At 35.2% G+C, this 13,880-nt stretch overlaps 4 protein-coding genes across 4 annotated transcripts; 1 reads left to right on the top strand and 3 right to left on the bottom strand.

The window, feature by feature from the left end:
- Positions 1 to 582: 582 nt before the first annotated feature.
- Positions 583 to 3,126, bottom strand: PPL_00315 (uncharacterized protein; the record flags this gene model as incomplete). The annotated part of the gene is made up of 3 exons (XM_020571351.1): positions 583 to 635; positions 776 to 843; positions 971 to 3,126. The coding sequence occupies 3 exons, from the start codon at positions 3,124 to 3,126 to the stop codon at positions 583 to 585; spliced, it is 2,277 nt and encodes a 758-aa protein (XP_020438625.1).
- A 753-nt stretch (positions 3,127 to 3,879) lies between these two features.
- PPL_00314 (uncharacterized protein) lies at positions 3,880 to 4,387 on the bottom strand (the record flags this gene model as incomplete). Its single annotated transcript, XM_020571350.1, has 2 exons — positions 3,880 to 4,302; positions 4,382 to 4,387. 2 exons carry the CDS (start codon positions 4,385 to 4,387, stop codon positions 3,880 to 3,882), a joined length of 429 nt encoding a protein of 142 aa, XP_020438624.1.
- A 266-nt stretch (positions 4,388 to 4,653) lies between these two features.
- On the bottom strand, positions 4,654 to 8,642 carry PPL_00313 (uncharacterized protein; the record flags this gene model as incomplete). The annotated part of the gene is made up of 9 exons (XM_020571349.1): positions 4,654 to 4,844; positions 4,918 to 5,688; positions 5,782 to 5,924; positions 6,022 to 6,084; positions 6,212 to 6,314; positions 6,396 to 6,464; positions 7,882 to 8,177; positions 8,361 to 8,488; positions 8,574 to 8,642. The coding sequence occupies 9 exons, from the start codon at positions 8,640 to 8,642 to the stop codon at positions 4,654 to 4,656; spliced, it is 1,833 nt and encodes a 610-aa protein (XP_020438623.1).
- Positions 8,643 to 8,737: 95 nt separating this feature from the next.
- PPL_00312 (WD40 repeat-containing protein) lies at positions 8,738 to 13,594 on the top strand (the record flags this gene model as incomplete). The annotated part of the gene is made up of 8 exons (XM_020571348.1): positions 8,738 to 8,825; positions 9,268 to 9,286; positions 9,337 to 9,363; positions 9,385 to 9,990; positions 10,168 to 10,373; positions 10,476 to 10,809; positions 10,912 to 11,464; positions 11,528 to 13,594. The coding sequence occupies 8 exons, from the start codon at positions 8,738 to 8,740 to the stop codon at positions 13,592 to 13,594; spliced, it is 3,900 nt and encodes a 1,299-aa protein (XP_020438622.1).
- Positions 13,595 to 13,880: the final 286 nt, after the last annotated feature.

Raw genomic sequence — 13,880 nt, 5'->3', positions numbered from 1 at the left:
AACAATCAATTGATATATACATAAGTTAAGTTTTATTATATTTTCTTATATTTAAAAATTAAAAATAATAAAAATAAAGAAAAAGTAAATAATTGAAAGCAAATTAGTCCTTGAGTTAAATGATAAACTAAACATTTTTTTTCATAATCATTAAAAAGTAATAAATTAAAACTTATTTTTTTTTTTTAACGAAAAAGGCGGCAAAACCCTGTGAATTTGAAATTCTTTTATTTTTTTAAATTTTGGCGCACTTTCTCTCAGGTTTAACAGTTTTGTTCAAATAAATAACATTGATTCTTATAAGATTAGATAGTTTATCAATAAAAAGAATTATAATATTGTAAAATGACAATTATTTAGATTGATTATTAAATTAAAAAAAAAAATGAAAAAGTATCAAATATGAACAATCCAAACAATGATAATGAAATTTCAATATTTTAAAATATTGTGAATAGATAATTGATTATTATTATTATATAAAAGAGAGATAAGATAATATCTAAAAATGCTAATCAATAATAAAATAAAATAAAAAGTTTTGTTATTATTATCTGATTTTTTTTTATTTATTTTATTTTGTTAATTCGATAAACCAGACAGTTGCTTCAAATAGTTTGGTAATTCATTTTCAACTAAATTTAAATATACTTTTTTTTTCGCAAAAATAAATGAATAGTCAGTAGATGAATAGTAGATGTTAGTAAAATGCTTTTTTTTTTTTTTTTTTTGTTATTATAATTAATATTAATTAAGATTGATATGTTGTTCTTACCATTTTTACTGGTGGCAGTGGAATACAGTTTCTCCTCGATGGATTTCGATGCATCGATTGCAGTATGACTATTTGATACAATACCTATACATTTCTCTAAAATATAAAATAATATTCTTTTTTTTTTTTTTTTTTGATAGATTAGATGAGATGTTTGACGCATTTTATTATTATCATTGTCATTATTGTACTTACGATTGCCTCACAGATCTTGGTACTTTAGCTCTTGTTTCAGCTGGTATGGTAGGTAGTAGTGCAATGTCAATGCCAAGTTCTTTCCACTTTGTGACGTCGTAGTTGTCGTTCGATACGATATTTTGCATCTCCTGTGACGGTGTCTTAGAGAGGATGTTCTTGAGCGATGGATTCCATATCGATGTCTTTAGTTTCTGTACGTCAAGTACGGGTGGTGCTGCTGCAGCTGCCGTTGTAGTCGTTGTTGATTTCTCTTCTTCTTGTTTGACAGGTGTTGATGACAATGCTTGTGCTGTTGTATTATTATTATTGTTGTTGTTAATATTAGAGTTACTTGTATTGAGTGAGTGTGAGTGTGAGTGTAAGTGTGAGTGTGAGTTATTTGAAGAACCGAGTGTAGGTGATGTTGCAGTGGTCATCATTATCGGTACGTTCGTTATCGACGTCGAAGAGTTCATCTGTTTCAGCGGGACGGGATAGGTGTTGGCAACTACTGTTTCACCAGTACTGGCGAATTTATATTGTTTCTTGGGTGGTAGTGTTTTGCTGACGTTACTACCACCACTGCTGCTGGTGTTGTTTAAAGAGTCGGTAGATGAGTGTAAAGAGGTCTCTTGTCCGTTGTCGTCGTTGTTGAATTTGAGCACTTTCTTTGGTGGCTGAGATGTAGCGGTGTCTTTAACTTTTGCCTTGACTTTTCGGGCGGTGGCAGGTGGTGGATTCAAATGTGACTCTGAAGAGGATGCTTCACTATCGCTACTATCTTCGGGTTGTTGTTTAACGTAAGGAATAGGTAGTTGTGCTGCTTTCTTTCTTGGATCTTGAATTGATGGTACCTGTGGTTGTTGTGATTGTTGTTGTTGTTGTGAACGTTGTGGTGATGGACTAGAATATTGTCGATTATATGAACTTTGTTGTTGTTGTGATTGTGATTGTTGATGTTGTGTATGATGGTGATGTTGTTGTGATTGTTGTTGTTGATGATGATGATGATGATTACCATAGTCTTGTTGTGAATAAGGTTGTTGATGTTGCTGTTGATAATGATGTTGTTGTTGCTGTGGTTGTTGTTGTTGTTGCTGTTGTGAATAAGGTTGTTGATGTTGATGTTGATATGATTGTTGATGCTGTTGTTGGTATGGTTGTTGTTGTTGTTGCTGGTGTTGTTGTTGGTATGGTTGTTGCTGATATTGTTGATTGTATACATTATATTGTTGATTGTTTGATTGTTGTTGGTATGGTTGCTGGTGCTGCTGTTGTGGGTAGTGCTGTTGTTGGTTATATGGCTGCTGATGTTGCTGACTGTGTGTCTGGTGTTGATAGTGCTGCTGATTGTATCCCGATTGTTGTTGGTTATATGGTTGTTGTTGTTGCTGATTGTAGTTTTGCTGTTGATTATATCCCGATTGCTGTTGATTATATGGTTGTTGTTGTTGCTGCTGGTATCCTTGTTGTTGTTGATTGTAACCTGGTTGCTGACTATACGACTGTTGTTGCTGATTATATCCATGTTGCTGCTGCGACTGTTGATTATATCCCTGTGGTTGCTGTTGTTGTTGCTGTTGGTTATATGGCTGTTGATAACCTTGTTTATTTTGTTGTTGTTGTTGCTGCTGATTAACTCTATCGATATCCATTCCATTATGTTGTTGTGGGTTGTTATTATTATATGCTTGTTGACTATGTTGTGGTTGTTGCTGTTGCTGTTGCTGTGGTAGGGGAGGTGTAGTTTGTTGTTGTTGTGGCGACTGTTGCACAGGTTTAGGATTAAACAAGAATCCTATATCATCTAGTGGTTGTTGTTGTTGCTGTTGCTGTGGTTGTACTTGTGGATGTACTTGTACCTGTGGAATTTGTTGCTGGTGTTGGTGTTGTAAAGGTGAAGATAAAGTTGTCTGTACTTGTTGTGGCTGTATTTGTTGTTGCTGGTGTTGGTGTTGTAAAGGTGAAGATAGGGTTGTCTGTGCTTGTTGTGTCTGTGCTTGTTGTTGTTGTGGTTGTTTATCTTGTATACCAAAGAGAAAAGACAGATCATCTGCAACTTGAAAGATCTGCTGTCTTGTGTCTTTGTGTCGAAAAGGACATATCTCAACGCCAAGATGACACCGATCTTGGAATGGACAATCTATAGATTTGAATGTTTGTGTTTTAAACATGTTGTAATGTATGTAATGTAAGATTGTGTATTGTATTTGATATTAGAGTCAACCAACCAACCAATCACTACAATCAAAACAAAACAAAACAAAACGAAACGAACAAACAGAAACTATAAATCAACCAAACTTGAACCGAACCTAACCGAACCGAACTGAACTGAACCGAACTAAATGTAACCAATTACAAAACAGTATTGTAATTATAATAGAGATTTGTTATCAATTCAAAAATTTACAATCAAAAAAAAAAGAAATCTTGATTGTCGTTTAATAAATTTGGCTTCTTATAAATAACTCTTGATTTTTCTTTTCTTTTCTTTTTGTTTTTTTTTTTCTCGGCTCTCGATTTCGATAGATAGATATATCTTTTGTTTATGGTTAGAGTTATAACTAGCTCTTTTTTTATACTTGTTTGAAAAAAAATAATGAAAAAAATTTAACCAAAAGATTCTTTATTTTCATTTTTTTTCGAAGTGAAGATAAAGAAGCTGTCAAAAAAAAAAAAAGAAATAGCTAAAATGTGTCACATGACTTGATATCAAGTCACATCGTTGTTATAGATAATAATAACAATAGTTGTATATTTAATCAAAAATCAATATAATCTTTCATTACCCAAGAACAGTGGTGGAATTATCATAAAAAAATAAAAGATATAACTATAAATGTATAAATAAAGAAAAGAACAACTGCAAGAGTTCAAGTGTAAAATATTATGTGAAACAAATTATATAAAAAGAAAGATGTTGTTTATTTTCTTGAGTTCTTTAAAAGATTTGATAAAAAGATGGCTTTATCTTTGATCTCTGGGGAATCTTCTTTGGCTGATAATTGTTGTAGCATCGCTTGAACCTCAGACTCATCGAGTCTTGGAATTGCCAATTTCTCGTCACTGAAATATCTGATAGATCTACCCTCGTTAATTCTCGGTACAAAGAATTTGGTATCATACTCCTTTTGTAACTTTATTCTGTTGATATTGGAATTGTGGTACTTGTAGACCTTTGGTTCTTGGAATTGCTCGGACATCACCACCCAGAATGGTCGTTCCACTGAATTGGCTGGCAGTTCAACATATCCGGTTACCATCTCCTTCACAGTTGGGAATGCTCTTTGACAATATTGTTTAAGTTTTAAATTCATCTTTAAATATTTATAGCTATAAGGATATAACTTTTAAATATATATATTATTTATGTATAAAAGAAAGTAGTACTTTTAAACTTGCTTTATAATGATTTGATACTTAAACATCCATTTTATAGTTAACTTTTTTCAACTAGCAATCTTTCTCAGTCATTAAACTTTCCGCACTAAAATTGAGTTATTTAGTTTGTCAATCATCAAAATCAGGATGATTGACAAAATAGACAAACATTTTTTGATTGACAAAAAGAGTGGTGGAGTAAAAGCATTGCAAATCTAGTTTAGTTGTTTGTCAATCAGAAAAAGAATAATAAATTTTATTAGATTTTATTATTTATAATTAAGATTCTATTGTTTGTGGTCTAGAATATATTAAATTTAAGCTTGCAAAGACGACATTGTTGAAACAAAACTTTGGAAAAGTGGAAAAGCTTGACTGCTCAATAAATAATCATCTAACCTCAGATAGGAGAATCCTGAAATTAAAAAGTTGTATCTTGTAGATTCATATTCAATCTCAGAGTAAGCTGCTTGATCATATCTTTGAAGTGCATTCTCACCTGAATAACCTATAAATATAAAACAAAAGTTAATTTATTTGATTGATTGATTGATTGTTTTGATTTTGTTAATAAAACTTACTTATTTGTGCTTGCATAGCAGCTTGTTTTGTTTGTCCAACTAGCTCCTCTGGTCTACATAGACAACTGGCCGGTTGTTCACTGTCACGCATTTCAAGACAGGTGAAATCAAAGGCGACACCGTGCTTGGCAAACATCGTTGCAATGTCAATGTATGCTTGGCCCTGGTCGTTCTTGTAGCCAGCGGTGAGCTCGGCGGCATGTGAGGGGTCGCCATACCACCAGTGGATTCCAGACACCTTCGCAGTGAGATTGACGTTGGTATGCGCGAAAATGCTGCTGGCTTGCGACAAGATTCTATCGCCGTGTGCAATCAGTGTGTCGGAGTACCAAGTCAGGAAGAACTGACCGTACGTAGACTGGTAGTTTTGGAATCCATTGTAGAAGAATCCGGTTTGCGACGGCACGCTATTGTAGGTGCCTGCGTTGTTAGGACCGGCGTGACCCCACAGTGGATTGCCCGAGGTGTTGGCGGCGGCTGCCAACTGCGCCAGCAAGTACTTGTCGTAGCATTGGAACTCACCGACTCCTGGGAACGTCCAGTATGCCAGTTGATACGAAGGATAACGCATCTCACCCGCTGGACCAAGACCAACTTGAATCTCACGCAGTGTCTCGGGCATCAAGTAAGCAAAGGTCTGCTTGAAACTCGCCATGAAATCTGCGTAGATATCAACAGGAGTTCTTCCACCAAACAACGGTTCCAAATCGATTCCACAAGAGAGATACTCTTCGTCTCTATTCAATGATTGATCAGTATAGAATATATCGGCTATATAAACATATATATATATAAATATAGATAGATTAGTAAATGATTCAAATAAACACACATTCATGTATCTCATATTGAATATCTACTTACGATTTGATTTACCAACGGATAAGACCCATGGAGGTAATGGTATATTACAAGTATCACCAACATTACCTCCACATTGATGAAAAGAAAGTGTAACTTTTATATTTAAATTTGCTTTTGTAACCAAGTTAAAAAGTTGTTCATATCTGTTTTTTGACAATAAATAAAAAAAAATGTTTAGTTTAAACTTTATGTTTTTACAAATTTCACTTTCGCAAAGTGTAACATAATCAATTTACATACCCAGACCAATTATATTGATTTGGCTGCTGTTCTACCAGTCCCCACCAAACATCAGTCATAACACTATTGTTTAAAAATTGATTATTTATATATATATGATATTATAAGTTTATGTATTTATGTTAGTTTGCTAGTTATTCAGAAGACAGATCAGATCTGATCTGATCAGATCATCATATTCATTACATACCCTGATATCTGAGAGTTCTCTTTTAGATAAACTAATTGTTGATATAGAGTCGATGCATTATTCAATTGATTATCATTTGAAAGTGTATCCAATGGTAGCATAACTATAAAAAATAGATAATTAATTGTGTAAATTAAATGAAAATTCTATTCTATTTTATCTAGATTCATATATATATATTTACCATAAACAGGTACACCACTTGGTTCATCAAATGCAAACAATGTTCTTATCGACAATGAAAACAAAAGAGCTATTATAAATTTTATATATACATTTTTAAACATTTTTTGTTTTTCTTTTTTTTCAATAAATAAATAACTAATCTAAATATAAATATATATATATATCTATTTATAACCTATAAACTAAACTATAATATCTAATAGATATTTAATATAATATAAATATAGTAAGTATTTAACTAAATAAAGTAATTAAATGTTAAGTTCAAAGTTATGAAAGATATTTTGTTTTGTGATGAAAAAAATAAATAAAAAATAAAAACGTTAAATAGAGGTTGTGGATATGTGCCCAACAATTTGTAACACCTCTAATTGAATTGATTGTTTGACTGAAATTTCAGATCACTCGTGATTGAATCCTTTTTTTTTTAAACTTTTTGGATATTTTTTTTGGTTTTACATCCACCAGTGGAATTCAAGGTTGAACAAAAAAATTAGGCAATTGCAACTATTTCAAAAAAAATAAAAAATAAAAACAAATAAAAATAATATTGTAAATGTTTAATTGATTATTTTTATCTAAATAATTGTTAAAACATAATTATGTTTTTGTTTATTTATTTTCAAAAAAAAAAAGTTTTAAAATAGATTATACTTTACACACACAAAATTGTGTTCAATTATAAATTGTTTGTGAATATAAAAATAAACTTTACAACTCTTCCAATAATAAAATAGAGTTAATAATTAAACTTGAAATACTATTTAATCATCATATTCTTATTTAAAGACGTTACTTGTAAGTAATAAATAAAGTGTTTTTAAAAAGTTTACAAACCTAAATATTTCTATTTCATTCCTCACCATCTGATACTTGCTTTGTTGGTAATGCTCAAATGAAAATTCTTTAAAGATTTCACTTGAAAATTTAATGATAATAATGTTGGTATTTAAGTTATAACCTTTTTTTTGATTGAATAGTGCTGATCATCATCACAAAAATAAACAAATTAAAAAATAAAATAATTGAACAACATCCTCTCTTTAATCATTTAAGATATTTGTTGATTTTCGAAATAAGGATGGGTTTGAAGAGTTTAATCATCGGAACCCAATTATATTGTCTCTCAAAATCATATCTTGGTTCTCAAAAAAAAAAAAAAAAACATTTAAAAAAAATCTGAATGAATTTTATTTTTTTTTAATTTGTTAATAATTTCTGTTTGCAAACATTTGTTCTTCTGAACATGTTGTTTTGGGAATTGATTGTCAGTCAATCCAATTAATTTACTTACTAATATATAATTACTGAAAAATTAATATGTTAAAGATCTTATTTGTTGTTGTATTTTTATGTTTTGTCAATTTGATATCAGTTGCTGCTGCTACTGGTAACAATTGCCCTTGCTCCGATGTTTCATTGTGTCAACCATTGAATATCGGTCCAAGACAAGAGTTCCTCGGATTCTCGACGGACAACAATACCTACCAGACCTACGACTGGAGCATCTTGACAACGATCGCTCTTTTCTACTCGAATCCCGATCCACAACTGCTCTGCACCGCGCACAGTCATGGCGTGCGTCTCGTCTATGGAACGGGCTTCCCCATCGACCAGCTCACCAACCAATCGTACCAACAACAGTGGATCGCCGAACAGCTGGCGCTCGTGCAAAACTCGCACTTTGACGGTATCAATTTCGATGTTGAGGATCCAATCTATCCCGAGCAATCGGTACTGTCCGCACTCTACACCGGTCTGGTGGCACAGACCAGCGTCGCTTTCAAGTCGGCCAATCCCAACTACCAAGTGACAGTGGATGTCGCCTGGTCGCCAAATGGAATCGACGGTCGCTACTACGACTATGTCGGGCTGGCACAGGCGTCGGACTTCCTCGTCGTGATGGACTACGATCTGCGCTCGCAGGTCTTCAGCTCGTTGTGCACAGCCAGCGCCAACTCACCACCAACCAGCGTCGAGCAAGGAATGTACAATTTCACAGCACTCGGAATCTCGCCCGACAAACTTGTCATGGGATTGCCATGGTATGGCTACGTCTACAACTGTGTCAACTCGAACAGCTTGGAGACACTGCAATGCAACATTGCACTCGTGCCATTCAGAAACGTCAGTTGCTCAGATGCAGCCGGCGAGCAATACAACTACTCGGACTTGCTTGACATCCTAGACAATCCGGCCATCCAAAGCACAGGCGAACTCTGGTCAGAGGAATTGGCATCGCCATTCTTCAACTACATCGATCCAGCCACTCAAACACTCCGTCAAGTCTGGTACGACAATCCCGAGTCACTGACAATCAAAGTTTCGCTCGCCAAGAAAATGAATCTTCGTGGACTCTCCGTTTGGAACATTGATATGCTCTCACCACAACAAGCCATTCAATCACAACTTATGTGGGATTCCATCGGTTATTTCTTTCAAGACAATTAACTAATTTATCTTTTTTTTGTTTATTAATACTTTAACAACTTAACTTTGAAAAAAAAAAAAAAAAAATCAAAAAAAAATATATTTATTATTTTAAAAAAATGTAAAAAATCTTATTTTTTTATTTATTACTATATTTATATCTTATCTTAATCAATCAAAACTTATAATTAGATATCAATTAAAGATCAAACCAATTATTATTATTAAGTGAAAAATGATTCATTTTTATCTGAATCTAAACACAACAAAACAAACTTTGAAAAAAAAAAAAAAAAATTGAATTTTTTTAAAAATTTTTTTTTTTTTTAATAGTCTATTTTCACTACTTCTAAGCAGCTTTATATAGATATAAAATCAAAAAACACTCCGAATATAGATAGGATATTAGATATATTGATTCTAATATAAATAAAATATAGATATCAATAAACAAATTTTGTATTTTTAAATAATATTCTCATTATTTTTATTATTTTTTTTTTGTATAGTATAGATAGTATAGTAAAGTATAGTTAGTATAAAGTAATATTATATAGCAAGATGTTAAAGATTGGTGTTTGTTCGAATATAAAGATATCGAATACACAATCAGCTGCGTATCATTCGATTGTATCTTCAACGGTGATCAAGATTACAGAGAATGATCATCATCACCATCATCATCATCAGAATGGATCAGTGGCCAATCCATCGATCACTTTGAATGGTGGTGCTCAGCAGCTATCGTCATCGAGCTCATCGGATCAGACATCGTTCTCACCGCAACTCTCAAACAGCGGTGTATACCACCATGTATCAACACATCAGTCATCGCCATCGAGTGGCGGTATCATAGTTGTGCCAAGCGGTAGTGGATCGGACTCAACTGGTGGTAGTGGTAGTGGCAGTGGCAGTGGTACTGGCGGTAGTGGATCTTCAGCCACTTCCAACTCGAATCAAGATGCCAACCAAATATCGATAGGATCAGGTTCCGGACAATCGTCTATCCAATTCCAAACACACAACGGCGTCATCAACGGAAGTGCAATCTCCACCAACTCTATCGATTCACCGCTCTTCACAACACCGATATTCACCAGCGTTTGCTTCCACCCGACCGCTCCAATCGTTTATGTATCCGTAAGAAATGAAATATATAGTAAGTAAACAAAACAAAACAAAACAAAACATCTTATTCTTTCAAAATTATTATTATTATACTTACTATTTTTTTAAAAAACTAATTTAGTGTATGATTTATTGACACAGAGTATTATTGGAAAGATAACAATTGATCAGAGAGAATCGATTAGATTCTTGTCGATTCTAAATTATATAAGTGGACCAAACGCATCACCTTCCAATACCTCAAAGATATTGGTGGGATTCTCTGATGAAGGATTGATCTACCAATGGGATACAGAGTCACACAAACTACTGACAATCGTTCATCCACTGAAGCAGTTTGACAACAGAGCAGTCACATGCAGAACCAATTCACAAAAGATGTTATTCTACTCAAAAGCAAACTCTAAAGATATCAATGGTAAACAAATCACTCATGAAAAAGAACTGAAAAATAATAACATATATTAATATCATATCAATCTACTTTACTTATTATTATTAATATTATTATTGTTATTAGTTGTGGATTGTCAAATTAAAGGATCACTACCATATAAATTGAAAGGACATAAGAGACCACTGTCATCGTTGGCTCATCATCCAACCAAGTCGATCTTGGCATCGGTTAGTGTAGATGGATCACTCAAGATATGGGAGACACGTTCTCAAATGGCGAACCACAATCTCGAGGACTTTGTATCATATGAAAACTCGCGAAACATCGAACACTCTAACAACTTCTTCCTCGCTTTCGAAGCGACACAAGGTAAATACATGGTAATGACTGGATCATCTGGATTAACATTGGTATATGGTGATATAACTGCTGGTGGTTCACCAGAGATTATTGCAAAGTAAGATGATGAAGAAAAAGAAGAAAATGAAGAAAATGAAGCATTGAAAAACAAGAAGAAAATACTTATTCATTTTTTTAAACAATTATTATAAAATAATAGTGGATTTATATGTAGAGGAAATACAATATTATCGGTTACACATCATCCTCAGTTACCGATATTCTTTGTGTTGTCGGTGAATATCAATGGTGTCGAGGAGCTGTCGGCATGGGAAGTCAATCAACAGATGAAATCGGTGGTACAATCGAATCAAGTGCCAACCTATATACCATCGCCACACAACGATACGCTTCACTACCTTTCAAAGTATGCCAAGCCATTGTCGACACCCAAGTTGAATCCTATTCAAGTGATTTTCCATCCCACGCGTAACTACCTCACCTTCCAATGGGATCTGGCGCAACTCGGTGGCTCGCTCCTAGGCATCAGACACATCAACCAATTCATCTATTCAATCAACTCGTTCGATCATCTTCAATCGTCGTTCCCGCTAGTCTCAACCGTTCCGCTGCCACTCGGATTCTTCCTCACTCCCGAACACACCTTCAACTATCCACCGGAATTAATATTCTTTGATGGAACCTATCTCAAATCCTATATTCCATTGAATGGAGTACAAAAACGTTTAATAACCAACCCATTAATTCCAATTGTAAGTTGTGTAAATCCAAAGATGATTCGTAATATGCTAATATTTGTTTTTATTTCCATATAGGGACAAGATGAATTATGTAAACCAAAGAGTTTTAATTATAATACAGAATTTCAATTGGTTAGTTTAATATATGATAGCTATTCAACTACTACTCAGACAATGTTGAGTAAGTATTTGATTTGTGATGTTTCCGGTGGTATCAATCAACAGGGCGATGGAATCGATTCAGTTATATTGTCGACGAAACCAGTGCAGATTTTGGTGCTCGGTTTGGATGGAAAGCTGGCAAAGATCGCTAGTGTCACTGCACAGGGATTGTCGTCGTTCAAATCGACTCAGCTGGCACCACGTGTCACCTCGGTCTACAAAACACCGTTGAACGAGGGTCGTGTCGTACAATACTTTAGTCACGACACTTCGTCACTCTATTTCTCAAAGAATATCAACAGTTCGGTGGGCATCGATAACTATGCGGTCGATACATCGCGTGCTCTCAATCTCTACAAAAACGAAAATGTTTTGCGTATCGAATGGCAATCCGACCAGCACAACAATAGCGTTTGCGCAATCATGACCGATATGCGTATTGTAATAACCAACTCGCGACTCTCCATTATCACACAAACCCGAATTCCACCTGGACACCGCTCGGATTCACGCTACTTTGGATCGATCTACTGGTTGGAATGGACACTGATCTACACGACACCGACCAACATTATGTACATGACAATGCAAAACAACTTGGCACCACGTCCCATCTTTTCGATTAGTCTTTCACCTGTCTACTTGGCCACTGTTTTACCGGATCGTATACTCTATGGATATGCAGGTGTCGGTGTGCCCGGCCGTTTCGACACCACCATCCATTGTTTGTCTACAGGATTGCTGGAGCCGCTGATTGCTGGACTCTTGGCGTTGCCAAGCTGGCTGTCTCCCGATAAGCGAACCATAGGACTGTATCTACAGAATGTAGTTTCACGTTTCGACCATAGTCGTTGCTCACGTTACATCTTGGATCGTTTGCGTGAGCGTGGATTTGCCGACTTGGCTTACTCACTGGCTAACCAGATGCGTCCATGTCAGAACAAGTTGAGTTCCGTTGAGAAGTTCAGACTAGCATGGCAATCGAAGCAGTATGTGGACGCACACCGCTATCTTACCGAAGAGTACAACAAAGCTTCAAAGGAGAGCGATCGTCGCCAACTCACCAAGCTGAAAGAATATATCCGTGATTTCGGACGTGAATGTATGAACGCCGGTTACTATCAACTGGCAAAAGAATGTTTTGTAATCCTAGGTGAATCGATCTATTTGCTACAGATCTCCATTCTACTGAATGACCGTGACGCCATCCAACAGCTAAAGAAAGACGCAGAGCTCTCCAATGACCAGGTTATGGTTGCTGCATGTGAGCGATTCCTCAACAAGAAGGTCAGCACTCCTCCCAAGATCAATCCGCCAGTAATCAAGATTCTACCATGGGAACCGACAGCGTCCATCAACGTCGGTGTCAAGATTGGAGCCGACTACCTCTCGCCAATGAATTTGAATTCCATCAACCGATACTTCCCTATCACCGTATCGTTCAGCAACACTGCATCTTCGCATGGCACCACCCGACATAAGCTGAGAGCACCCGACGAAAGATGGCCACCCGAAGATTTCAAACACTCAGTTGCACTATCGCCACCAAGAACACTCATGTCGCTGGTCGCCAACAAACTCTCCACCAAGACTCACATGTCGTCGACACAAACCCTGAGAAGATCGCCATCAGCGGAAAACATTACGAAAATTAAGGAATTCAGTAAGACCACCGGTGCCAACACCGATTCCGACGTGGAGTTTGAAGATTTCGATTCCGGATCGGACTCTGCTTCCGGTGCAGACGCCGACGTCGACAGCGAGACCGAAGAAGATTTGAAATTGGTTCAAAAGACTATAGAGGATCAAATGAAAGCAGCATTAGAATCGGTACAAAGTCACGACGATGTCGATTCTATCACTACCGACCACGAAGACGAACAATCGACATCCTCTTCACCACCTCAACCAAACCCACTTACTCCATCATCTTTGACACCAGTAACATCATTATTAAACGATACTCATTTGACACCATAAACTAAAAAAAAAAAACACAACAAATCAAAAACCAACCATGTATTACATATCCAAAAATATAACGAATTAAATAACAAATAAAAATAACAATAAATCAATAAAAAAGTGATAACTCATACTTTATGTATTAAATAAAACCGATATTTAGAATCAATAATCCTATGTATGTACTTATTAATCTTTTAACCAGAGTGTTCGACCACTATCATTCGAAGTGAAGAGCAAAGTGTTTATCCCATTAGGCTTCAAATTTGATGACAAAGTAATAGATTGATCTTATTACAAC

This window comes from Heterostelium album, assembly GCF_000004825.1.
Source record: "Heterostelium album PN500 unplaced genomic scaffold PPL_scaffold1, whole genome shotgun sequence".
In the NCBI taxonomy this organism is placed as follows: Eukaryota; Evosea; class Eumycetozoa; order Acytosteliales; family Acytosteliaceae; genus Heterostelium; species Heterostelium album.
The sequence above is the reverse complement of the archived record's forward strand: the minus strand, read 5'-3'. Positions and strand labels throughout refer to the sequence as shown.